This window comes from Rhinopithecus roxellana, chromosome 5, assembly GCF_007565055.1.
Source record: "Rhinopithecus roxellana isolate Shanxi Qingling chromosome 5, ASM756505v1, whole genome shotgun sequence".
NCBI lineage: Eukaryota > Metazoa > Chordata > Mammalia > Primates > Cercopithecidae > Rhinopithecus > Rhinopithecus roxellana.
The window spans coordinates 29,822,258-29,849,590 of record NC_044553.1 but is presented as its reverse complement, the minus strand read 5'-3'; the positions used below and the strand labels follow the sequence as shown (position 1 = coordinate 29,849,590).

At 41.5% G+C, this 27,333-nt stretch overlaps 1 protein-coding gene across 6 annotated transcripts in view; it reads left to right on the top strand.

Annotated features, from left to right (window-relative positions):
- Positions 1–24,703, top strand: part of TTBK2 (tau tubulin kinase 2) — a 178,606-nt gene extending 153,903 nt beyond the window's left edge. For all 6 annotated transcript variants that reach the window (XM_010383778.2, XM_030930648.1, XM_030930650.1 and 3 more), the window contains 2 exons: positions 11,998–13,268; positions 19,010–24,703. In XM_010383778.2, the coding sequence (XP_010382080.2) occupies positions 11,998–13,268; positions 19,010–19,472 (1,734 nt within the window). In that variant the 3' untranslated portion in view covers positions 19,473–24,703. The remainder of the gene's footprint in view (positions 1–11,997; positions 13,269–19,009) is intronic.
- The last annotated feature ends 2,630 nt before the right edge of the window (positions 24,704–27,333 follow it).

The following is a 27,333-nucleotide window of genomic DNA, read 5'->3' as shown; positions in this document are numbered from 1 at the left end:
CCCTCTTTTTCTATTGATTGGAATAGTTTCAGAAGGAATGGTACCAGCTTCTCTTTGTACCACTGGTAGAATTCGGCTGTGAATCTGTCTGGTCCTCGACTTTTTTTGGTTGGTAGGCTATTAATTATTGCCTCAATTTCAGAACCTGTTATTGGCCTGTTCAGAGATTCAACTTCTTCCTGGTTTAGTCTTGGGAGGGTGTATGTGTCCAGGAATCTATCCATTTCTTCTAGATTTTCTAGTTTATTTGCACAGAGGTATTTATAATATTCTCTGATGGTAGCTTGTATTTCTGTGGGATTGGTGGTGATACCACCTTTATCATTTTTTATTGTGTCTATTTGATTCTTCTCTCTTTTCTTTTTTGTTAGTCTTGCTAGCAGTCTATCAATTTTGTTGATCTTTTCAAAAAACCAGCTCCTGGATTCATTGATTTTTTTGGAGGGTTTTTTTTGTGTCTCTGTCTCCTTCAGTTCTGCTCTGATCTTAATTATTTCTTGCCTTCTGCTAGCTTTTGAATTTGTTTGCTCTTGCTTATCTAGCTTTTTATTGTTGTTTTTTGTTTGTTTGTTTTGGTTTTTTTTTGAGACAGAGTCTCACTCAGTTGCCCAGGCTGGAGTGCAGTGTCATGATCTTGGCTCATTGCAAGCTCCGCTTCCTAGGTTCACGCCATTCTCCTGCCTCAGCCTCCCGAGTAGCTGGGACTACCAGCACCCGCCATTAGCCTGGCTAATTTTTAGAATATTTTTAGTAGAGACGGGGTTTCACCGTGTTAGCCAGGATGGTCTTGATCTGCTGACCTTGTGATCCACCTGTATCGGCCTCCCAGAGAGCTGGGATTATGGTCGTGAGCCACCGCGCCCAGCCGCTTCTTTAGTTCTTTTAATTGTGATGTTAGAGTGTCGATTTTAGATCTTTCCTGCTTTCTCTTGTGGGCATTTAGTGCTATAAATTTCCCTCTACACACTGCTTCAAATGTGTCCCAGAGATTCTGGTACATTGTGTCTTTGTTCTCATTGGTTTCAAAGAACATCTTTATTTCTGCCTTCATTTCATTATGTACCCAGTAGTCATTCAGGAGCAGGTTGTTCAGTTTCCATGTAGTTGTGTGGTCTTGAGTGAGTTTCTTAATCCTGAGTTCTAACTTGATGGCACTGTGGTCTGAGAGACAGTTTGTTGTGATTTCTGTTCTTTTACATTTGCTGAGGAGTGCTCTACTTCCAACTATGTGGTCAATTTTGGAATAAGTGTGATGTAGTGCTGAGAAGAATGCATATTCTGTTGATTTGGGGTGGAAAGTTCTGTAGATGTCTATTAGGTCTGCTTGGTGCAGAGCTGAGTTGAAGTCCTGGATGTCCTTGTTAACCTTCTGTCTCGTTGATCTGTTTAATATTGACAGTGGGGTTCTAAAGTCACTCATTATTATTGTGTGGGCATCTAAGTCTCTTTGTAGGTCTCTAAGGGCTTGCTTTATGAATCTGGGTTCTCCTGTATTGGATGCATGTATATTTAGGATAGTTAGCTCTTCTTGTTGAATTGATCCCTTTACCATTGTGTAATGGCCTTCTTTGTCTCTTTTGATCTTTGTTGGTTTAAAGTCTGTTTTATCAGAGACTAGGATTGCAACCCCCTGCTTTTTTTTTTTTTTTTTTTTTCTTTCCTTTTGGTTGGTAGATCTTTCTCCATCCCTTTATTTTGAGCCTGTGTCTCTCCATGTGGGATGGGTTTCCTGAATACAGCACATTGATGGATCTTGACTCTTTATTCAATTTGCCAGTCTGTGTCTTTTAATTGGGGCATCTAGCCCATTTACATTTAAGGTTAATATTGTTATGTGTGAATTTGATCCTGTCATTATGATGTTAGCTGGTTATTTTGCCCATTAGTTGATGCAGTTTCTTTCTAGCATCAATAGTCTTTACAACTTGGCATGTTTTTGCAGTAGCTGGTACCGGTTGTTCCTTTCCATGTTTAGTGCTTCCCTCAGGAGCTCTTGTAAGGCAGGCCTGGTGGTGACAAAATCTCTCAGCATTTGCTTGTCTGTAAAGGATTTTATTTCTCCTCCACTTATGAAACTTAGTTTGGCTGGATATGAAATTCTGGATTGAAAATTCTTTTCTTTAAGAATGTTGAATATTGGCCCAGATGCTCTTCTGGCTTTTAGAGTTTCTGCTGAGAGATCCATGTTAGTTTGATGGCCTTCCCTTTGTGAGTAACCCGAACTTTCTCTCTGGCTGCCCTTAACATTTTTTCCTTCATTTCAACCTTGGTGAATCTGACAATTATGTGCCTTGGGGTTGCTCTTCTTGAGGAGTATCTTTGTGGTGTTCTCTGTGTTTCCTGAATTTGAATGTTGGCCTGTCCTGCTAAGTTGGGGAAGTTCTCCTGGATAATATCCTGAAGAGTGTTTTCCAGCTTGGTTCCATTCTTCCTGTCACTTTCAGGTACATTAATCAAATGTAGATTTGGTCTTTTCACATAGTCCCATATTTCTTGAAGGCTTTGTTCATTTCTTTTTATTCTTTTTTTTCTAAACTTCTCACTTTATTTCATTAATTTGATCTTCAATCACTGATACCCTTTCTTCTACTTGATTGAATCGGCTATTGAAGCTTGTGTATATGTCACGTAGTTCTTGTGCCATGGTTTTCAGCTCCATCAGGTCATTTAAGGTCTTCCCTATACTGTTTATCCTAGTTAGCCATTCGTCTAATCTTTTTTCAACGTTTTTAGCTTCCTTGCAATGGGTTCGAACATGCTCCTTAGCTCGGAGAAGTTTGTTATTACTGACCTACTGAAGCCTACTTCTGTTAGCTCGTCAAAGTCATTCTCCGTCCAGCTTTGTTCCGTTGCTGGCGAGGAGCTGTGATCCTTTGGAGAAGAAGAGGTGCTCTGGTTTTTAGAATTTTCAGCTTTTCTGCTGTAGTTTCTCTCCATCTTTGTGGTTTTATCTACCTTTGGTCTTTGATGATGGTGACCTACAGATGGGGTTTTGGTGTGGATGTCCTTTTTGTTGATGTTGATACTATTCCTTTCTGTTTGTTAGTTTTCCTTCTAAGAGTCAGGTCCCTCAGCTGCAGGTCTGTTGGAGTTTGCTGGAGGTCCACTCCAGACCCTGTTTGCCTGGGTATCACCAGTGGAGGCTGCAAAACAGCAAATGTTGCAGAACAGCAAATATTGCTGCCTGATCCTTCCTCTGGAAGCTTCGTCCCAGAGAAGCACCTGCCTGTATGCAGTGTCAGTCAGCCCCTACTGAGAGATGTCTTCCAGTTAGGCTACACAGGGGTCAGGGACCCACTTGAGGAGGCAGTCTCTCCATTCCTTAGGCTACGTGGGGGTCAGGGACCCACTTGAGGAGGCAGTCTGTCCATTCTCCGAGCTCAAACACCATGCTGGGAGAGCCACTGCTCTCTTCAGAGCTGTCAGACAGGGATGTTTAAGTCTGCAGAAGTTTCTGCTGCCTTTTGTTCAGCTATGCCCTGCCCCCAGAGGTGGAGTCTACAGAGGCAACAGGCCTTGCTGAGCTGCGGAGGGCTTTTCCCAGTTCGAGCTTCTCCGCCTGCTGGCTGCTTTATTTACCTACTCAAGCCTCAGCAATGATGGATGCCCCTTCCCCTGCCAGGCTGCTGCCTTGCAGGTCAATCTCAGTCTGCTGTGCTAGCAGTGAGCAAGGCTAGGTGGGTGTGGTTCCTGTGGAGCCATGTGCGGGATATAATCTCCTGGTGTGCCGTTTCCTAAGACCTTTGGAAAAGCACAGTATTTGGGCAGGAGCATCTCGTTTTTCCAGGTACCATCTATACCTGGCTAGGGAAGGGAAATCCCCCAACCCCTTCTACTTCCCAGGTGAGGCGATGCCCTGCCCTGTTTTGGCTCACCCTCTGTGGGCTGCACCCACTGTCCAACCAGTCCCAGTGAGATGAACCAGGTACCTCAGTTGGAAATGCAGAAATCACCCATCTTCTGTGTCAGTCACGCTGGGAACTGCAGACCAGAGCTGTTCCTATTCGGCCATCTTGGAACAGAATCCCTGAGGTGTCTTTCAATACTGCATGAAGGGGCTAGAAAACTGACTGTTTAATCCTTTAGCCATGTATATAATATGTAATTACAGGCCTGCCAAAAAATGTTTTTGTTTTAGTCCATCTTTTCTGGGCTTCTATTCTTTGGGTATGAGCTGTAGCTTGCTTACAATTTTTAGTACTCCTACAAAATTTTTATAATTGCAAACCCCCTTAAAGACACATTAAACTATAAATAATGAGTGACTTGTCTGGAGAGTGGCATGACAAGGGAAGGAAAAAACAGCTTTTACTTTTCATTCACTTTTGAGGCTTTAGGTTTTTAGTTTTACCCACCTCTGTAGCAAAGACTGCTGCCTTCCGCACTCTTCCCTATCCACCCTCACCTCAATCCACATTGGCCAAAGTGGGAGATACCATATGTAGCCTCTTAAAAACATTATAATTGGCACATAACAATCATACATATGTATGAGGTACATAATGATGTTTTGACACATAAAATGTATAGTGACCAGATCACTGTAACTGGCATCTACATCATCTCAAACATTTATCATTTCTTTGTGTTGGGAGCATTCAATATCCTTTCTTCTATCTATTTGAAAATATATATTATTGGGCCAGGCACAGTGACTCACGCCTGTAATCCTAGCACTGAGGTCAGGAGTTCGAGACCAACCTGGCTGACATGGTGAAACTCCGTGTCTACTAAAAATACAAAAATTAGCAGGGTGTGGTGGGGCATGCCTGTAATCCCAGCTACTCGGGAGGCTGAGGCAGGAGAATCGCTTGAACCCAGGAGGCAGAGGTTGCAGTGAGCATAGATCACGCTCTGCACTCCAGCCTGGGTGACAGAGTGAGACTCTGTCTCAAAACAGAAAAAAAAAAAAAAAAAAAAAACCCAGAAAGAAAGAAAATGTATATTATTGTTAACTATAATCATCCTACAGTGCTATGGAACACTAGAAGTTATTCCTTCTGTCTAGCTGTAATTTTGTATCCTTTAACAAATCTTTCCCTATCTCCCCGTTTCTGCTACTCTTCCCAGCCTCTAATAACCTCTCTTCTACTTTTTACTTACATAAAATCAGCTTTTTTTTTTAACTTCCTCATATATTAGAACATATGGTATTTGTCTTTCTTTGCCTGGCTTATTTCATTTAACATAACAGCCTCCAGTTCCATCCATGTTGCCATGAATGACAGGATTTATTTTTTATGGCTGAATAGCATTCCATTGTTTATATATACCACATTTTCTTTTTTTTTTTTTTTTTGAGACAGAGTCTTGCTCTGTTGCCCAGGCTGGAATACAGTGGCGGTGATCTTGGCTCAGTGCAACCACCGCCTCCTGGGTTCAAGCAATTCTCCTGCCTCAGCCTCCTGAGTAGCAGGGACTACAGGTTCACACCACCATGCCTGGCTAATTTTTGTATTTTTTGTAGAGATGAGGGTTCGCCATGGTGGCCAGGCTGGTCTCGAACTCCTGACCTCAGGTGATCCACCTGCCTTGGCCTTTCAAAGTTCTGGGATTACAGGCATGAACCACCGTGCCTGGCTGATATACCACATTTTCTTTATCCACTCACCTGTTGTCGTACACTTGAGTTGATTCCATATCTTGGCTGTTGTGAACAGTGATGCAGTAAACATGAATGTGCAGATATCTCTTCGATAAACCGATCTTCCCAGTAGTGGGATTGCTGAATTGTATGGTAGTTCTATTTGTAGTTTTTTGAGGAACCTACATACTTTTCTCCATAGTAACTGTACTAGTTTACAGTCCCACTGTATTAGTCTGTTTTCATACTGCTGATAAAGACATACCCAAGACTGGGCAATTTACAAAAGAAAGAGGTTTAATTGGACTTACAGTTCCACATGGCTGGGGAGGCCTCACAATCATGGTGGAAGGCAAGGAGGAGCAAGTCACATCTTACATGGATGGCAGCAAGCAAAGAGAGCTTGTGTAGGAAAACTCCCCCTTATAATAACCATCAGATCTCGTGAGACTTACTCACTATCATGAGAACAGCATGAGAAATAACTGCCCCCATGATTCAGTTACCTCCCACTGGGTCCGTCCCAGAACACGTGGGAATTCAAGATGAGATTTGGGTGGGGACACAGCCAAACCATACCCACCAACACTGTATTTGAGAGTTCCCTTTTCTCTGCATCCTTGCCAGCATTTGTTATTTTTTGTCTTTTTGTTGATAGCCATTTTTACTGGGGCAATATAATATTTCATTGTGGTTTTTATTTGCGTTTTTCTGATGACTAGTGATATTGAGCATTTTTTCATATATTTGTTGGCCATTTGTATATATCTTATTTTGAGAAAAGTCTGCTTAGGCCATTTGCCCATTTTCTAATGAGATGTTTTTCTTTTCTTTTCTTTTCTTTTTATTTTTTGGCTGTTGAGATGTTTGAGTTTCTTATATATTCTGGATATTAATCCCCTGTTAGATGAATAGTTTGTCGATATTTTCTTCCATTCTATAGGTTATCTTTTCGCTCTATTGACTCTTTCCTTTGCTGTGAAGATGGTTTTTAGTTTGATATAATCCCATTTATTTTTGTTTTTGTTGCCTGTGCTTTTGAGGTCTTACTCATAAAGTACTTTCCTAGATCAGTGTTCTGAAACATTTACCCTATGTTTTCTTTTTTTCTTTTTTCTTTTTTCTTTTTTTTTTTCCGAGATGGAGTCTTGCACTGTCGCCCAGGATGGAGTGCGGTGACGCGGTCTCAGCTCACTGCAAGCTCCGTCTCCCAGGTTCATGCCATTCTCCTGCCTCAACCTCCCACGAAGCTGGGACTACAGGCGCCTGCCACCACAGCCGGCTAATGTTTTGTATTTTTAGTAGAGACAGGGTTTCACCATGTTAGCCAGGATGGTCTCCATCTCCTGACCTCGTGATCCACCTGCCTCGGCCTCCCAAAGTGCTGGGATTATAGGTGTGAGCCACTGCGCCCAGCCTACCCTGTGTTTTCTTCTACTAGTTTTGTAGCTTTGGGCCTTGCATTTAGGTCTTTAATCCATTTTGAGCTGATTTTTATATAAGGTAAGAGATGGGAGTCTTAGTTTCATTGTTCTGCATGTGGATATCCAGTTTTCCCAGCATCATTTATTGAAGTTCTTTCCCCAGTGAATGCTGTGATGCCTTTGTCAAAACTCAGTTGGCTGTAGATAAATGGGTCTATTTCTGGATTCTCTGTTCTGTTCTGTTCTGTTGGTCTATGTGTCTATTTTTATGCCAGTACCATGCTGTTTTGGTTACTATAGCTTTGTAGTATAATTTGAAATTAGGTAGTGTTATACCTCCAGCTTTTGTTTTGTTTTCTTTTGTATTTTTGCTTAGGCTTGCTTTAGCGATTTGGGGTCAGATTGTTTTTCTATTTCTGCAAAAAATATCATTGGTATTTTGATAGGGATTGCATTGAATCTGTAGCACTTCAGGTACTATAGACATTTAAACACTATTAATTTAGCAATATTAATTCTTCCAATACAAGAGCATGATGTCTTTCCATTTTATTGTATATTTTCTTCAATTTCTTTAATCAGTGTCTTCTGGTTTTGCTTGTAGAGATCTTTCACTTCTTTGGTTAAATTTATTCCTGGTTATTTTATTTGTTAAGCAAACAAATAAAATACAGAAAATCTAGTAGATCCTGTAGGTTTTCTTCATTAAAACATTTTATTTTTGTTATTCAAAAGACCTGTCTTCAAGTTCAGAAATTCTGCCTGATCTAGTCTGTTGTTGAAGCTCTCAATTTTATTTTTTATTTCATTCACTGAATTCTTTTTTTTTTTTTTTTTTGAGACTGGGTCTTGCTCTGTCACCCAGGCTGGAGTGCAGTGGCATGATCTCAGCTCATTGCAACCTCTGCCTCATGGTTCAAGCGATTCTCCTGCCTCAGCCTCCTAAGTAGCTGGGACTACAGGCACATGCCAACACATCTGGCTAATTTTTTATGTTTTTAGTAGAGATGGGGTTTCACCATGTTGGCCAGACTGGTCTCAAACTCCTGACCTCAAGTGATCTGCCCACTTCAGCCTCCCAAAGTGCTGGGATTAAGGTGTGAGCCACCACACCCGGCCCATTTAATTCTTTAGTGCTAAGATTTGTTTGGTTCTTTTTTATGATATCTATTTGCGTTGAATTTCTCATTGAAATCATGAATTGTTTTTCTGATTTCATTGAATTGTCTTTCTTTATTCTCTTGTATGTCACTGAGTTTCTTTAAAATTATTATTTATTTTTTTCTGGGATTTTGTATATTTCCTTATGATTGGGGTCTCTTACTGGAGAATTATCATTCCTTGGGAGGTGTCATATTTCCTTGCTTTTTCATGTTTGATGTGTCCCTATGTTGATATCTATGCATCTGGTGGAACAGTTGACTCTCCTAATTTTATGGAGTAGGTTTCATAGGGAAAGACTTGGGTCTTGGGGTAGCAGTTAGGTGGGGTGCCTTGGCTTTGATGCTAGGTGGATGCAATAGTGTAGTCTTCATGCAATTTCTTCAGCTGCAACCCATGCTGGTGATGTTTGCAAGTGTCTCTGTGGCCTAAGGTGAGAGAGTTTGTGGCAGTGTTGGCATGGTTTTTCTGAGTGTGGTCTCACCAGGCTGCTTCTCAGGTCAGGGTCTGCATGTACACACAAGTGGGTCAGCTAGTTTCAAGTCTGGCTTACTGGGGTTGGGGCCACAGTGCTGTCACTCTGACCAGAGGCGTGGGCTCATGGCTGCTGGTCTGGTCTGGGAGGCATACCTGCCAGGGGCAGGCTCAGGAGGCTGTTTTTCTCAGGTCCAAGGCACAGGTGTGCAGCCGCTCAGCTGGCCTGGGGGTGTATCTGCCAGGAGCTGGCCTGAGCCAGCTGGCCCTGAGTGCTGGCACATACACTGACCTGAGGGTGGGTCAGCTCCTCAGTGGTTTGGAAGCTTCTCCTGCTCAGGGGTGTGTCTGCCCTGTGTGGTACTGCCAGACTACTTTTCTACCTGGAAGTGTGCATGGCAGGGGTTAGTTTTCCTGCTGGGCAGGACTCGAATCACAGCTGATCCTGAGCCCAGGCTCCAAGCAGTCAGGGTCATGACATTGTAGACACCAGCCACCTGTGTGATCTTGGTGGAATGAAGATGGAGCCCAAGAGCTGGAGAGGTGCAGTGGCTTCTGGCCCCCAGAACAGAGTGTACTCCAGAAGTGGCTCTGGCCTTTGGGTGGCACTAAGCTGTGGCAGCTTGGCTCACAGGGGTGGGCGGGCATGCTCACCTTGTAGCCTAATCTGGAGCAAAGCAGCTGTGTGAAGTTTTGGCAGCTCTCCAAACTAGACTCCAGGCTTGCGAGTACTGTGGGTACTCTTGTAGTAAGGATTGTAGGTGTTTGCAGTGGCAGTGAGGGCTGATGAGGCTCTTCTGCTTACCTTTCTCCCACAACAGGAAGTCCCTCCTGACTCCAGCCCAATCTGGGCTTGGGTAACGGGGCAGCAGAGGCTGGGTGCCTCCATTCTGCCTTCTTGGACTTCTTTTTTTTTTTCTTTCTTTTTGAGACGGGGTCTCACTCTGTCACCCGGGCTGGAATGCAGTAGCGTGATCTCAGCTCACCACAATCTCCACCTCATGGGTTCAAGTGATTCTCCTGCTGCAGCCTCCCTATAATCCTGTAGCTGGGATTATAGGCATGCACCACCACGCCTGGCTAATTTTGATTTTTAGTAGAGATGGGGTTTCTCAATGTCGGTCAGGCTGGTCTCGAACTCGTGACCTCAGGTGATCCGCCCGCCTCTGCCTCCCAAAGTGCTGGGATTACAGGTGTGCGCCACCGTGCCCAGCCTATAATTTTCAACACTTCTATAAAGTGTTATATGAAGCTGCTTTAGACAAGAGAGGTCTATGGTGGAATTTGAATGGCTAAAACTTAACTCCTTAATAGGCCAGGCTGTATTAGGTACCAATAGATGATTCTACTATGTGTATCTCTGCTCAATTATTTGTCTTTGTCAACAAACAAAAATGAGAATGTGGAAATTTCATATACCACATTCTTTTCATTTGGAAGAAAGGCTATTCGGAATGGATGTTAAATTTTGCAAAGTTTTTATTATCTTAGTAATATTACAATCCTTGAATGAGAGAAAAATAAAAGGATAATTTATAAGTTAAAATGCAAATGGTAGTTGGTTTGCAGTTCATTGTTTCTCACTAGTGGCTAGTTTGAAACATGGGGTGACTGAAAAATAGTGAGGCTGCTTTACCTGAACTATTAATTAAGACACTAATTTTGGTCAAACTTAGTACTAGGCATTAATAGAACTCAGAAACTGTGAAAGAAATGGAAAATATTGAGATCTTTTTCTAATTCTTTAGAAAGATGTACATGATACAATTACAGAACAGAATAAAGGAAATGATCTGATTAATGCTGTAATGAAATATTTGTGAATTATGAAAATTAAAGATATAAAAGATGCATATGGCTTACTGGCAGATTATTTATTTGGTCCATTTGTAGAGCGCCCCAAGTATGAGAACTGCTTTTATGTCTTTATAGTTTGAGGAAGCTATTTGCAGCTACACTTAGAATTAGCTTTCTCTTCTCTATACTCAACTACTGATCCTAGGTTTTCTCCTTTTATTTTGTCAGATAATGTTATTGCAGATATTTTGTCAGATAATGTTATTGCAGACTCAGTTTCCACGATTTTATTTGAGAGTGTGTAGAACATGTCAGTAGGCTGTACTGTGCTGTGCACAACTTTCAAAATCCCGAAGTCCTATTTATGACTTCTTGATTGTGTTTTTCCTCATTTGTGAATTTGCATTAGTAATAGTACTCTGACTGGGCACACTTGGCTCATATCTGTAATCCCAGCACTTTGGGAGGCCAAGGCAGATGGATCACTTGAGCTCAGGAGTTCAAGACCAGCCTGGGCAGCATGGTGATACCCCATCTCTACAAAAAATGCAAAAACCAGCCAGGTGTGGCGGTGCATGCTGTAGTCCCAGCTACTCAGGAGGCTGAGGTGGGAGGATCACTTGAGCCTGGAAAGCAGAGGTTGCAGTAAGCCAAGATCGCACCACTATACTTCAGCCTGGGTGACACGGTGACCCTGTCTCAAAAAAAAAAAAAAAGGAAAAAAGTAGAGAGATCATAAACATTACTAAACATCTTTGTATGTCTTTACTTATAGGAAGATATAATAATCCTAGTATTTAATAGAATTTATGGAAAACAACAAAATGCATGAAAATTTGGAGTTTTTCAGTGAACAATTATTTGCCAGTAATTTTTTCCTATAATCCTGTATCTAGATTCTGGCAGGAAATAGATGGCATACTCAGAGGGACTTGGAGAGAATTTAATGTAAGGAACTTTTTACAGATGTATGGGCAGAGTTAAGAGAGCCAACAGGACCAGCAACAGAGGGAGCCGTTCCTACCATGAGTCCTGAAAGGGGAGTTGAAGTGGGTGTAAGCAGAACTTGATGAGGGTAGTAGCTGAGAGAGAGGCCACAAGAAGGGAGCTGTGGCCAGGATAGTGGAATGTAGCCGTCACCAGCGCCACAGTCCTCAGCGGGGAAGCAAGGATAATCATTACCCAGCCCTCTCTTTCCTCTAACCCTCTGATTGTCTGTTGGTGCCATCCATTGAGCAGATCTAACCACAAATCAGAAAGCAAGGAAGCCCAGATGGTGCAATCTGTAGAAATTAGACTTCCAGAGCATACAGCACACCAAAGAAGGGGCAGGGATAAACCTACAGGGAGAGACTGTTCTGCACAGTTTCTGAGTAGGGTAGCTTAAGTGTCATTCATTGTTATTCAGAATTGTTCATTTTTCATGTAAGTTGGGCAGACCTGGTCAACATCTGTATTCTTCCTATAAATTAGATATTGAGATGTTAAATCTCACAGCATGCATCTGTATTGATATTTTACATAGTTGTATTTTAATTTTTTCTCCCCCTTCTCCAGATTACAATTCCTAGACCTTCTGTGGCATCTACACAGTCAACTTCAGGAAGCTTTCACTATGGTCAGCAGCCAGAGAAGAAAGATCTTCAGCCCATGGAGCCCACTGTGGAACTTTACTCTCCAAGGGAAAACTCTGGCTTGGCTGTGACAGAGGGTGAACCTCCTAGTGGAGGAAGCAGAACAGATTTGGGGCTTCAGATAGATCATATTGGTCATGACGTGTTACCCAACATTAGAGAAAGTAACAAATCTCAAGACCTGGGACCAAAAGAACTTCCTGATCGTAACAGACTGGTTGTGAGAGAATTTGAAAATCTCCCTGGGGAAACTGAAGAGAAAAGCATCCTTTTAGAGTCAGATAATGAAGATGAGAAATTAAGTAGAGGGCAGCATTGTATTGAGATCTCCTCTCTCCCAGGAGATTTGGTAATTGTGGAAAAGGATCACTCAGCTACTACTGAACCTCTTAATGTGACAAAAACACAGACTTTTAGTGTGGTGCCAAATCAAGACAAAAATAATGAGATAATGAAGCTTCTGACAGTTGGAACTTCAGAAATTTCTCCCAGAGACATTGACCCACATGTTGAAGGTCAGATAGGCCAGGTGGCAGAAACACAAAAAAATAAGGTATCTAAGGATGATGACGTCATGAGTGAAGACTTGCCGGGTCATCAAGGAGACCTCTCTACTTTTTTGCACCAAGAGGGTAAGAGAGAGAAAATTGCCCCTAGAAATGGAGAACTATTTCATTGTGTTTCAGAGAATGAACATGGTGCCCCAACCCAGAAGGATATGGTTAGGTCATCCTTTGTAACTAGACACAGCCGAATCCCTGTTTTGGCACAAGAGATCGACTCAACTTTGGAATCATCCTCTTCAGTTTCTGCAAAAGAAAAACTCCTCCAAAAGAAAGCTTATCAGCCAGACCTAGTCAAGCTTCTGGTGGAAAAAAGACAATTCAAGTCCTTCCTTGGCGACCTCTCAAGTGCCTCTGATAAATTGCTAGAGGAGAAACTAGCTACTGTTCCTGCTACCTTTTGTGAGGAGGAAGTGCTCACTCCCTTTTCAAGACTGACAGTAGATTCTCACCTGAGTAGGTCAGCTGAAGATAGCCTTCTGTCACCCATCATCTCCCAGTCTAGAAAGAGCAAAATTCCAAGGCCAGTTTCATGGGTCAACACAGATCAAGTCAATAGCTCAACTTCATCTCAGTTCTTTCCTCGGCCACCACCAGGAAAGCCACCCACGAGGCCTGGAGTAGAAGCCAGGTAATGCTGTGTGCTCTCCCTGTGTTAGGTGTGTAACACCATTTCTATATCTGCTTTATTATACTCCACCAATGGCATCGTTTCTGTGTTACCCTCTTCTCAGTATCTTTCTTTCCTGCCTTTCCCAGGCCTTACAGCCTAGTGCAGTGGAAGTAATCAGATTGATCCAGGTTAATCATTTTATTTTTTCCAATTTATTGTGGTAAAATACACATAAAATTTAGCATCTTGACTTTTTTGTTTGTTTTTGAGATAGAATCTCACTCTGTCACGCAGGCTGGAGTGAAGTGGCTCAATCTCAGCTCACTGCAGCCTCTGCCTCCCCGGTTCAAGAGATTCTCTCATGCCTCAGCCACCTGAGTAGCTAGGATTACAGGCACCTGCCACCACATCAGGCTAATTTTTTTTTTTTTTTTTAACTAGAGACAGGGTTTCGCTATGTTGGGCAGGCTGGTCTCAAACTCCTGGCCCCAAGTGAACCACCTGCCTCGGCCTCCCAAAGTGCTGAGATTACAGGCTTGAGCCACTGTGCCCGGCTATGTCTTTTTCAAGTGTACAGTTCAGTGGTATTAAGTACATTCACATTGTTGTGTTACACTTAAGTTCTAAAGTTATAACATTGATTTGGATTTATATGAGCTTAACTTCAATATCATGCAATAACTCTGCTCCTTTCAGTCTCCATCTCCACTCCTTTCAGTTGTTGATGTTACAGAATTACATCTTTATACATTGTGTGTTCAAACACATAAACTAATACTTTTTAAAATGCATTAATCTCTTAAATTATGTAAAAAACAAAATGTGGAGTTACAAACCAATGTTAGAAAAAGAAAGTATTGGTCTCCTAAATAATGCAGAAAACAAAAAGTGGAGTTATAGACTTCTTACAAAACTACTAGCTTTTATAATTGTCCATGTGTTTGCCTTTATTAAGATCTTTATTTCTTCATATGGCTTCAAGTTCCTGTGTGGCGTCCTTTCATTTCAACCTACAGGACTCCCTCTAGCATTTCTTGCAAGGCAGGTCTGGTGGTAACAAACTCCCTTAGCTTTTATTTGAGAATGTCTTAATTTCTCCCTCATTTTTGAAGGACAGTTTTGCCAGATACAAGATTCTTAGTTGACAGTTCTTGTAGCATTTTAAAAGAAGTACTTTAAAGTACTAAAGTACTTCCAGCCTCCAGTTTTTCTGGTGAGAAGTGTTCTGATAATATTTTTGAGAATCTCAAGATTCTCTGTCTTTGTCTTTCGACAGTTTGATTATAATGTGTCTCATTGTGGGTCTCTGAGTTCATCCTACTTCGAGTTTGTTGAACTTCTGGGATGTTGTATATTCATGTCTCTTATGACTTTGGGGAGTCTGCAGCCATTTTTTTTTTAAGTATTCTCTCTGCCTCTTACTCTCTTCTTCTTCTGGAACTCCCACAGTGTGCATGCAGGTCTGCTTGATGGCCCCACAGGCCCTTTACTCTCTGTTTACTTTTCTTTACTCCTTTTTCTTTCTGTACCTCAGACTCAATACTTTCCATTGTCCTGTCTTCAAGTTTGCTGATTTTTTTCTTCTGCCTGCTCAAATCTGCTTTTGAATTCCTCTAGTGAATTTTTTATTTTAGTGATTGTACTTTTCAGTTCCAATTTTTTTTTGGTTCTTGTCAGGTTTTCTGTCTCTTATTGATATTTCCATTTTGTTCACACGTTGTTTTCTTGACTTTCTCCGTGTCTTTCTTTAGTTCTTCGAGCATCCTTAAGACAGTTGTTTCAAAATATTTGTCTAGTAGATTTGCCATCAGGTCTTTTTCAGATACAATTTCTTTTTTTTTTTTTTTTTTTTTTTTTTTTTTTTTTTTTTTTGAGGCGGAGTCTCGCTCTGTCGCCCGGACTGGAGTGCAGTGGCCAGATCTCAGCTCACTGCAAGCTCCGCCTCCCGAGTTTACGCCATTCTCCTGCCTCAGCCTCCCGAGTAGCTGGGACTACAGGCGCCCGCCACTTCGCCCGGCTAGTTTTTGTATTTTTAGTAGAGACGGGGTTTCACCGTGTTAGCCAGGATGGTCTCGATCTCCTGACCTGGTGATCCGCCCGTCTCGGCCTCCCAAAGTGCTGGGATTACAGGCTTGAGCCACCGCGCCCGGCCTCAGATACAATTTCTGTTGATTTTTTTTTCCTTTGAATGGACCATGCCTTCCTGTTTCTGTGTATTTTTTTTGTTGAAAATTGGATATTTGAATCTAATAATGTGGTAACTCTGAAAATAAAATTTTCCCCTTTCCTCGGGATTTGCTGGCGGTTGTTTTTGTTTCTTTTTGTTTTTGAGACAGGGTCTCACTCTGTCACCAAGGCTGGAGTGCAGTGGAATAATCATGACTCATTGCAGCCTCTAATTCCTGGGCTCAAGTGATCCTCCTGCCTCAGCCTCCTGAGTAGCTGGAACTACAGGTGCATGCCGGCACACCTAGCTAATTTGTTTGTTTTTTGATGGTTCTAGATTGTCTCTGTGCTGAGGACCACCCTGAGATGTAAACCTAAGGTCTCAGACCTTTTCTAAGCCTGTATTTTTTTTCTGGCTAAGCATAATAGCTTTCTGATTTCCCCAGTATATGTGGTTGGTTTTGAATACACAAGTCTTTAATATCTGGCTCCGAAGAAGGGAAAAAAGAAAAATGAGGGAAGGAAAAAAAGAGCACTGGCCCTTTTAATCCCCTAGCAGTTACTTCAGCCAGAGGAGAACCAGTTTGTAACAATAGGGAAAAATGTAAGAATGACTACCCACCTCTTTCTCTGCTCTTCTGTGATCAGAACCAGCTATGAGTAATTAGAGCACACATCCCCAATAATTGGAGGACAGGGTTCTTTTTGCCCACCTGCTTCTTGTAAGCTGTGTGCAAACTGCTCCAGAAATAAGTGCACAACTGTCTGCCACAGGGCCAGGAATGAGGGATGGGTAGCTGTTACTGTGCTAAGATCTGAAATAGACTAAAACTAACTGTTATTGACAGTCCAAGCCTTCTCCTGGAAGTTGCAAGCCTTCAGTAGACTCCAGATTTCCAAGATAATTACATCAGACAGATTCTGCCAGTGGAGTTGCCTAGTTGGGGAGACAGATTGCTAGTGTTTCAAATATGATATCAAATGCTAGTGAATACATTGTCCATGATTTGATAAATGGACCCTGGTAACAGTGCTGTTTATCTTGATTATAATGAATTAAACCAAAAAAATCCTATAGAAAATTTCCCTAGGTCTGATGGTATGTACAACCATACATAGTAAAGATACTGCTTTAGTATCTACTGCATGCTATACTTTTTATTTAAATATTATCATGATATATTTGACCACAGAATGTTTATATTTTGAGGAAGAGGGGAAAATATCGGGAGGTGGTAAACCAGTGAAGAGTGCTTTCCAGGGCCAAATGTGGTGGCTCACACCTGTAATCCCAGCACTTTGGGAGGCTGAGGCAGGCAGATTGCTTGAACCCAGGAGTTTGAGACCAGCCTGGGCAACATGGTGAAACCTCATCTCTATAAGAATTAGCCAGGCATGGGTGCTACACAGCTGTATTCCCAGCTACTCGGGAGGCTGAGGTGGGAGGATCTTTTTATGAGTTGTTGGCTGTTTTCATGTCAAAACATTCTATTGGGTTACTGTTGGTTTTTGGTTTTTTTTTTTTTTTTTTTGAGATGGAATCTTGCTCTGTGGCCCAGGCAGGAGTGCAGTGGTGCAATCCTGGCTCACTGCAACCTCTGCCTCTCAAGTTCAAGTGATTCTCCTGCCGAGTAGCTGGGATTATAGGCACCTGCCACCACGTCCAGCTAATTTTTTGTATTTTAGTAGAGACAGGGTTTTGCCATGTTGGCCAGGCTGATCTCAAACTCCTGACCTCAAGCTATCCACCCACCTCAACCCCCCAAAGTGCTGGAATTACAGATGTGAGCCACTGCGCCCGGCCTGGGTTACTTTCTGTAACTAACCCCCTTCTCTACCAATTATATCAAAGATATTTTATCCTAGTCTGAATTTAACTTGGGTTGTAGTGCCTTTTGTTTGATAGAAAAGTTTAGTGTTCATGGAACTGAATTTTTTTTATTAATTGTGTTTTATATCATGCGTAGGAAGGTCCTTCAACCCTAATATTTTTTTAAAAGGTAGTAATTTCCTGTACCTTTATAGTTTTGTGCTTTGTGTATAAATGTATTGTCTATCTAAAGTTTATCATTATATATGATGTGAAGTTTTTTTCCAAGTAGTTAGTGATATCTTAATACTAATTTCCCATAGAAACATGGGGATCTTTTTGGATTCAATGCTCTGTTCCATTCATTTGTCTCTTCCTTTGCTGTATACTTTCCATTAGCATAATTTTATTATTACAGGGGCCCTAGGGTCCTTCTCACTACGTAATTTGGCATTGCCACTAAAATATATTGTAGACTGCTTTATAGCAGGCCCCCCCACCCCAGGGCTGCACGGCAGGTGGTGAAGCATTACTGCCTGAGCTCCGCCTCCTCTCAGATCAGCAGTGGCATCACAGTCCCATAGGAGCGCGAACCCTGTTGTGAACTGCACATGGGAGCGATCTAGGTTGTGTGCTCCTTATGAGAATCTAACTAATGCCTGATGATCTAGGGTGGAACAGTTTCATCCCAAAACCATCCTTGCCCCTCCTCCCCCCGTCATGGAAAAAAAAGTGTCTTCCACGAAACTGGTCCTTGGTGCTAAAAAGGTTGGGGACCACTGCTTTATAGTTCATAAAGACACTTTTATATGTTCCATTTTCTTTGATTCTTAGGCCAAATCAGAAAGACATTTAGGACAAGAAACACATTTGCTGTTCATATGAATACTCTTAGAATTCTGAGGCCCAAGAGCCAGGCGCTATGGTTCATGCTTGTAATCCCAGCACTTTGGGAGGCTGAGACAGGAGGATTGCTGGAGCCCAGGAGTTTGAGACCAGCCTGGGCAATGTGGCAAAACTGTCTCTACAAAAAATACAAAAATTAGCCAGGTGTTCACTACAGGTGCACTACAGGTACAGCTTGAGGCCCAAGCTCAGTTGCCAGTGTGGGGGGGTGGAGGGCAGTCAGTTCCAGCATCCACCCTCTTTAATCCCAGGCTATTAACAGGAATACAAACTGAGCTCCACAGAAACCAATGACTACTCTTTTCTCTTGGAAATTATTAAATGAGTGGAATGTACATTTATCTATAATTCCTCCTGTTGCTTAGTGTAGTTCATGTTGAAGACTTAGAGGTGACAGAGCCTTGGCAGAAAAAATAAAATTAAAAAAAAAAACACTTACATTGTGGGATTTTGTGTTTGTAAGATTCCTGTCCTAGCATCCTTACACAATATAGTTTACTCTCTGTCTTATGTGCTAACATGCTAGAGACAATTAATTAAATTCATCTGAAAATTAGCAGAGTAAACATGGCATAGGAGGAAAGGAACTAACATCATTTAAGGGCTTCTTCATGGCAGATGTTCATCTAAGTACTTGGGTCACTGCCCTTTGTCTGTGCAGTGACCCTATGAGATAGACAGTGTTCCCGTTGAAAGCAGGGAAAGATTAAATAATTTGTCCAGGGTCATACAACTAGTATATAGCAGAGTAACCCTGTATCCTGTGAGTCTATTTTCTGATTTCTACACATTCACATTATGATTTTGGGACATTGTGACTTTTTAGGCACGCTTGAAATGATTTAAAATAAAAATATATTTTCTCTGTTCTTTTAAGGCTACGCAGATATAAAGTCCTAGGGAGTAGTAACTCCGACTCAGACCTTTTCTCCCGCCTGGCCCAAATTCTTCAAAATGGATCTCAGAAACCCCGGAGCACTACTCAGTCCAAGAGTCCAGCATCTCCTCACAATCCAAAAACACCACCCAAGAGTCCAGTTGTCCCTCGCAGGAGTCCCAGTGCCTCTCCTCGAAGCTCATCCTTGCCTCGCACGTCTAGTTCCTCACCATCTAGGGCTGGACGGCCCCACCATGACCAGAGGAGTTCATCCCCACATCTGGGGAGAAGCAAGTCACCTCCCAGCCACTCAGGATCTTCCTCCTCCAGGAGGTCCTGCCAACAGGAGCATTGCAAACCCAGCAAGAATGGCCTGAAAGGATCCGGCAGCCTTCACCACCACTCAGCCAGCACTAAAACCCCCCCAGGGAAGAGTAAGCCAGCCAGTAAACTCAGCAGATAGGAGCCAGGCTGCATCTCTTTGAAAGGTGTGAGATCTTCCTCCTAAACCTGATGCATGTGTGTCCCTGTACTGTCTACTTAAAAAAATCAGTGTTGATCTTCTCTTGCAAAAGAAAGTAACATGATCAATTATTTATAAGAAGACATAAATACATGATAAGGAATTACCTAAGGCAGGCAGCAAGCAGATTAGGCATCAATGTCTTTGTACAGGAAGGAGAAACAGAGCAAAACTCCAAGGGGGAGAAACTCATGAAAATGAGCTCTCATTTTTTAAGCTGCCTTTGAGACAAAAGAGTTGAGGATAGGAGATAGAATGGAATTTGGGGGGGGGTTGCCTAATTTTTTTAAGCCTCAACTGAAAGATTATATAGCAAAAGTGAAACTTCCTGTTTGATATTTTCATTCAAAACTTTCCCACCCTGGAGAGTCATTGATCAGATATTAGATTTTGTAAGAAGTCTGTTGCCAGGGAGCCAGTACTCATGTATATGTGGCTTGTGTGTTTATTTCGTGTATTGAGAATGAACACCTTTACTTTGCCTCATTCCTAGTACCCACCCTGGAGTTCCGATTTTTTTTTAAAGTTTAGTAGGTCTCATCTGATTCAATCTCTCTGCTTTTATTTTATGGTCCTAGTTGTACTATCAAATCCAATTACTTTTTTTCAGGTCCCTGATTTTTTTTTTTTTTTTTTTTTTTTTTAGAGCAACAGGTCTTAACCGACTACATTTTTATTATGAAAAATAAGAAACTTAGGTAAAGAAAAGAAAAGTCTAACTAGAGCTACTTTGCAGGCTTTAGTGTTTAGGGAGAGAGAGAAATTGTGGGGTAATAGCCTTCAAGATAGAAGATGCCCCTTCCTCCCTGTTAAGTGTCCTCCTTTAGAAACTTGAGAAGGAAACTGACCAGAGTGAACTGCTTCCTTAAGTCTTCTGGGTTCCAGCTGTTTGTGGCATCAGCCTCCAAGATGATACAAGGGAAGCACAATGCTTTGGAATGTGACTTGAGATGTAGAAATCAATCAGATATATTATTGAGGCTTAGAATCCTCAAACTTTGTATTTTATACAGTTAGCCAATAAGGAATTAATATCTGGGGAAATAAATTTAGGCTAAATATTTCTTTTTTAATGTTTTATTACCTGCTTCTCCTGTGTTTTAGTTCAATATTTGGGCTTCTTGGCCTGATTTTCATATAATCTCAATTCATGAAGCTGTAAAGAGGAAGATACTTGTTCTAATCTCACTCTTCTAATAGGAATCAGGCAAAATGAAAGTCTACCAGACTTTTAAAATGGGCTCTTTTATACTCTCTAGGTGTTTTGTGTTGTAAAGACCTTATTAAGGTCAGGTAAATTGGTCTGCTTGCTGTTGAAATTTGCCTTCTAGCAAACATCTGTGCTTTCTGTTTGACCTTGTGTTTGCTGCCAAACCTAATGCAGTTGAATTGGGAAACAAAAAAAAAGAAAGAAAGAATTTCCTCCCCAAGTGAACATCTTCTAATGCTGCATCAAAGCTGCCCTGAAGCTGCACTGAACTTCTCTTGTTCTTTATCTGTGTTGAGCTTTTTAAAAAAACAAACTCAAAACACTAGTGAGGCATATAATGCCTCTTAGAAGAAATGTAGCATAGTGTGGAATCTTAATTTCTCTCCAGTTTCAAACACTACAGAGGAATGCAATAGATAAGACATATTTGCTGTTTATCTAAAGCAACTGTAATATTGGAAGACCAGTCCTTCTGTATTATATTGTATAATAGTTGCTATAACACTACTTGCATGTCTTCATGGTAAATTATATAAATATTTATAAATATATAGAGAGACATATCCTTATATAGACTCATTCTTTGTCATTCTCCATTTGTAATTTTGAGATCACAGATGGCGAAATTCCTTTTCTATTGTGTGCCTCATGTATACTTGGGCCTTGCCTATCTTCATTTTCTGAAAATACATTCTTGGCATGTGACACCTCAGAGTCTTCTTGCCTTCCCTGTGTACAATGCAAGGGTTGGCAGTATTTAACAAGCCAAGATAGGTTATTTAATTTAATTTTCATTTCAAAAAGATTTTAATAGGGAAAAACTTACGGGGACATGCTTGTAATACTGGTTCAAAGATTTGTCACGTTAATCACATAGTTCTCTCCTTACAGTTACAGTGGATAAACTGGGATGATAATGATAAGTCTGACAGATTTTAAAAACATTTCTTAAAAATTGCCATTCTACTTTCCTCTTTTCATCTCATTTTTTTTGCAGGGGGTTGGGGGAATAATGAAGAAATTATCATATTTCTGTTGCATTAGCTAAACTGTGCTAAAAGTAGCTAGCTTTAAATCCCGACCGCTTTAGTCAGAAATATGCTAGTAGTAATCATTGGAAAAGCTGATGAGGCTACAACTGTGGCATGTGTGTGAGATTTTATTTCTTATTGGCATTTCTCTGCCGGCGGTTGGAACTGACAGTGATGGGAATGTGGCAACTGAATGTTTTCTCTCTCTCTTGGTTCCTTCCATTTTTATCTCAGCTTTTCCAGTGTGTTGTCCCCTTTTCTAAATGGCATTGATGAACTCATCAAGATCCAGAGATAAACAGTCTCATCGTGTAAGAATATTTTATTTTGCATGTAGAGGAAAGAATTAACCAAAGATGTTTCTGCTCTGATACTTTCTAAAGAAAACAGACTAATTATATCATAGGTGGTATCAGTAGGTCCACTTATAAGTACTGTCCTATGTAGAGATTTACTTTTTGGTTTTTACAAGCATAGTTTGTGCTTTTAGATGTCTGTCAGGCGAAAAATAGAAGTTGGCAGCCCTAAGCAAGCACCTGTGATGCAGGGATTTTTATTTTTGTTTTAAAGTATGATACAGAGAATGAGGTTTTTGGTTTGATTCGGTTTGGTTGTGTTTTTTAGTTCTTTATTTTTTATTTGGGGGTTCTCTTAGTGATGGCATATTTCAGGTTTCAGTGACACAGATCAAGTAATTTTAAACTGATTTGGTTATTCTACCTAAGATGAGGGACATGGCTGTTAAGGTCAAGCCAAACTATGCTAAAAGTAGTATAGGGCAGCAGTTAAAATTATCTTTTGAAAATCAAGTATTGCCTGGTTTCTTCTGTCACAATAGAATAGCTGGTTACCTAGTCAGTCACAGTTGCCCTCGCCTTCCCTTGTTAGTCCCTGGAAGTACTTGAGTAGAACAGAAGGTAGAATTAGCAACAGCTCAATCACTTTAGGTAGCATTTCTCCTGAATTCTGCTGCCAAATCCCCAGGGTCTATGGATTGGTTGAAATAGTAAAATCATACATTGTGATTTCTTGCACAGCATAGAGGCATTTAATTTTAGTGGATAATGAACAAAGAAGGAAAACTGGGTCATACAAAATTTAACCTTAAAACACAGATGATAAATGTCTTTGAATGTTAAGCCCTAGGCAGACAGGTACTCTCATTCTTAACTCTGGTATGCAAGCTGGCCTTGCTGACAGTGGCACAGTTACATTAACTGTTTTCTAAGTTGCATGTTGTGACGTGAATGTTTTTTGTAGAAGTTGCCAAGTTAATCGAGTCCTACATAAGTAGCAAAATGGTAATTGACACCCACTGTAGTCATTACTCCTCGCTTTATATTATTTGCTTTCAAACACTAAAGCCTCGGCTGCTAATTCGGCACTTAGGTGTGCAGCGTCTCCTTCTCTTGACTCCCAGCCATGATGGGAACTTGAGGTTCTTCAGCATCATCAGAGATTCCTTCCAGGCCACATATTTTTTATGCTAATATTTCTATAGTTGCATTCAGTCTACAAGGAGAAAGTGTACATCGGTGCATGTTTTATAAACTCAGACACAGATAGCTAAAACCATAGTTAGTTTTTCTATACCCAAGAGCTTTGAATTAAAAACAGACGCTTTATTTTTCCCAAGAGCAGACAATTCTACATTCTAACATAACATTAGGAATTGGTGATAGGAGAAGCAGAATTCAGGACGATGTAGTGAGACTCAGGGAAAAAATGCATTTTCCCCTGGCAGTTTGAAAATTTATTTATTTGTAGATAAGTCTAGATTTAGTCTTGGAGATCAAAGTTTTTTATATGTTAAAAACATATTCCTTTATATTGATCAAAACATGGCATATGTTAGACCTCTGTCATGTTTATATATTTTGGAATTAAGTTGTTTGCATTCACTTTCAAAATCTGCCCATTTCTGTTTATGTGCCCTTACTGCAGATGTGTGGGGACTTTGCCTCAGGGGAGAGGTACTTTAGCACCTGTGTCACTGAGGAGATGGAGTGGTTGACAAGTACTGTTGCGCTGTGTAACTTGGGGTTTGGCTCTGTAGACAATATATTAGCAGAATGATACCACACGAAAGTATTACAGGATTAAGGCATGTAACTTCTATGGTAGTCCTTATGTATCAGCATATACCCAAGTTCAGAAACCACAGGTGCATTTTTAGACCTTTACTTAGAGAACTAAAGGCAGTTCCAACCATCAGCCCATATGGGAAGATGAATGCATGAAAACCCTAAGAGGGTGTTGGGACATCCTACTTCCCTGTCCTCGCCCAGTGGAACTCTGGTGTGTGACTTGAGGATAAGGAAGTAGAATGGAAACTTAGCCTGTCATTGAGTATTCTCAATATTTTGGCCTTCCCTCTGGAATTATGAGAAGTTTAACAAAGTCTCAGGAACCTTCCGAGTCCATTACCCACACTGCTAGAAAAACTGTAGGAGGCACATGGGGAATTCCTATAGTTCTTAGGTAAGCCCAAGACATGGCACAGGGATCCCTAGCCACATAAAGGGGAGTCTGGATGCTGCACGCCGCAATTCTGAGAAATACCTGACTGAACATGGAATTATGACAGTAAAGTTTTGGCCCTTTAGTTTTCTAGAGCAGCTCACAGAAATTTTAAAAAGTGGCCGGGCGCGGTGGCTCAAGCCTGTAATCCCAGCACTTTGGGAGGCCGAGACGGGCGGATCACGAGGTCAGGAGATCGAGACCATCCTGGCTAACACGGTGAAACCCCGTCTCTACTAAAAATACAAAAACTAGCCGGGCGAGGTGGCGGGCGCCTGTAGTCCCAGCTACTCGGGAGGCTGAGGCAGGAGAATGGCGTAAACCCGGGAGGCGGAGCTTGCAGTGAGCTGAGATCTGGCCACTGCACTCCAGTCCGGGCGACAGAGCGAGACTCCGCCTCAAAAAAAAAAAAAAAAAAAAAAAAAAAAAAAAAAAAAAAAAAAAAAAAGAAAACCCTAAGAGGGTGTTGGGACATCCTACTTCCCTGTCCTCGCCCAGTGGAACTCTGGTGTGTGACTTGAGGATAAGGAAGTAGAATGGAAACTTAGCCTGTCATTGAGTATTCTCAATATTTTGGCCTTCCCTCTGGAATTATGAGAAGTTTAACAAAGTCTCAGGAACCTTCCGAGTCCATTACCCACACTGCTAGAAAAACTGTAGGAGGCACATGGGGAATTCCTATAGTTCTTAGGTAAGCCCAAGACATGGCACAGGGATCCCTAGCCACATAAAGGGGAGTCTGGATGCTGCACGCCGCAATTCTGAGAAATACCTGACTGAACATGGAATTATGACAGTAAAGTTTTGGCCCTTTAGTTTTCTAGAGCAGCTCACAGAAATTTTAAAAAGTGGCCGGGCGCGGTGGCTCAAGCCTGTAATCCCAGCACTTTGGGAGGCCGAGACGGGCGGATCACGAGGTCAGGAGATCGAGACCATCCTGGCTAACACGGTGAAACCCTGTCTCTACTAAAAAATACAAAAAAAACTAGCCGGGCGAGGTGGCGGGCACCTGTAGTCCCAGCTACTCTGGAGGCTGAGGCAGGAGAATGGCGTAAACCTGGGAGGCGGAGCTTGCAGTGAGCTGAGATCCGGCCACCACACTCCAGCCTGGGCGGCAGAGCGAGACTCCGTCTCAAAAAAAAAAAAAAAAAGAAAGAAAGAAAGAAATTTTAAAAAGTAAAACAAGGCCAGGCGCAGTGGCTCAACGCCTGTAATCCCAGCACTTTGGGAGGCTGAGGTGGGCAGATCACGAGGTGAGGAGATAAAGACCATCCTGGCTAACAGGGTGAAACCCCGTCTCTCCTGAAAATACAAAAAATTAGCCAGGCGTGGTGGCGGGCGTTCATAGTCCCAGCTACTCGGGAGGGTGAGGCAGGAGAATCGCTTGAACCCGGGAGGCGGAGGATTACAGTGAGCCAAGATCACATCACTGCACTCCAGCCTGGGCGACAGAGCAAGACTGTCCCAAAAAAAAAAAAGAAAAAAAAAGTAAAACAAAAATAAAGTTTATGCCCATTAAGACGTCTTCTAATTCAGTTGTGATTGTCTGCTTCTACTTAAAAAAATATGTAAGCTTAATGTTTATTCCCTTTCAGCAAATTTGGATCAGAAAATTAAAGTATGTGACAAGATCAGGTCACCTTGAATTTCCACACAATCTCAAGACACTGCATAGCAAAAAAGTAACATGACTCAGTAATGAGTAGCGTATTGCCTTAGACTTTGCTGGATCTTTGGTCTTAAGGTAACATGTAAAAGTAGTGGAGCCTTTCCTTTCATGGCCCTGTGCAACCTAACGGTTTTCTGGCTCCTCTTCAGCTGGGAGCGTTAGTGGTAGTATGGGCACAGAATGTGTGTACACTGGCGATGCTGACCATGCCTCCCAGGTACCCTGGCTCTGGGTTCCTTGACCTAGGGAACAAGATTGGATGAGGCAGATCTTTGAGCCCATGTGACTATAGAATTTGCTGATGACATAATTTTACAATTACAATGGATAGGAATTTGACCTCTCTTTATATTAGTTTAATATTATTTATGTACATAAGTGCTCACTTGCCTAATTAAAAACATTGAGTAAACCAAGTTTTTATATAGACTACCCTTGCCATAGAATGCTCTTTTTCTCTAATAATATGCAGTTTAAATCCTGAGGAATCCATGCGCAGCATTTCACCACATCTGGACTCTGGGCATTCTTCACTCGCCTACAAGGGGTAGACAAGGCTACCAGAACTTGAATTTGACTTATCGTGGGGAGCTACCCAGGAAGGGGAAAGCCCTTGGGACTTTTTCCAAAACAATCTTCTCTTTGAACTATTCATCAGACAGAGTAGTCCACTGAGGTGAAAAAGCTTTCGGAAATACAAAGGTGGGAAGATAAAGGTAACACTGGCCCACTTGGGGCTTTGAAATTGGATTGGGTGGACTGAATAAACACAGCCTAGATGACCTGGGCCTGGGCCTCGCTTACTTCTCCCTGATACATAATTCCTGGTCCACCTTCTGACCCTTTTTCTAAAATAGCCAGTGTCTATTTCACTAGGCCATTTACTTACAAGTTCCCAGCTTTTAGGAAAAAAAGAGGGAGGAGGGAGAATCTAGTTTTGAATTAGATATACATCTTAGAAGTAATGAGCTATTGGCAGCTGTTAAGTCAGTTTCAGCCACAAACCAGAATTGTTTCTTGTTGAACAAGACCAATGAGTTAGGTGACTTTAATAATTCCACTTTTCTCTCCCTCTCTTCTCTTCCTGAAATCAGAGATGAGAAACTACTCTTTGAAATACCTCCAGAGGTGTTTCATTGTGTTCCTTTCCCTCCAAGCAGCTCCCTTTATACGATTTTGCTCAGGCAACCAAGGACAGAGTATTGGCAGAAACCTGGAGTGCTTTTGTATAGGCCACCTGTACAGAAAAGTGTAATTATTTATTTAATTTTCCCATTTGTATCATATTAAAGCTTTGTACAGTGTTTTAAGTTCTGTTTTAAAATTATTTTGTATTTTATTTTTATAACCTAGTAATAAAATATTCATTCC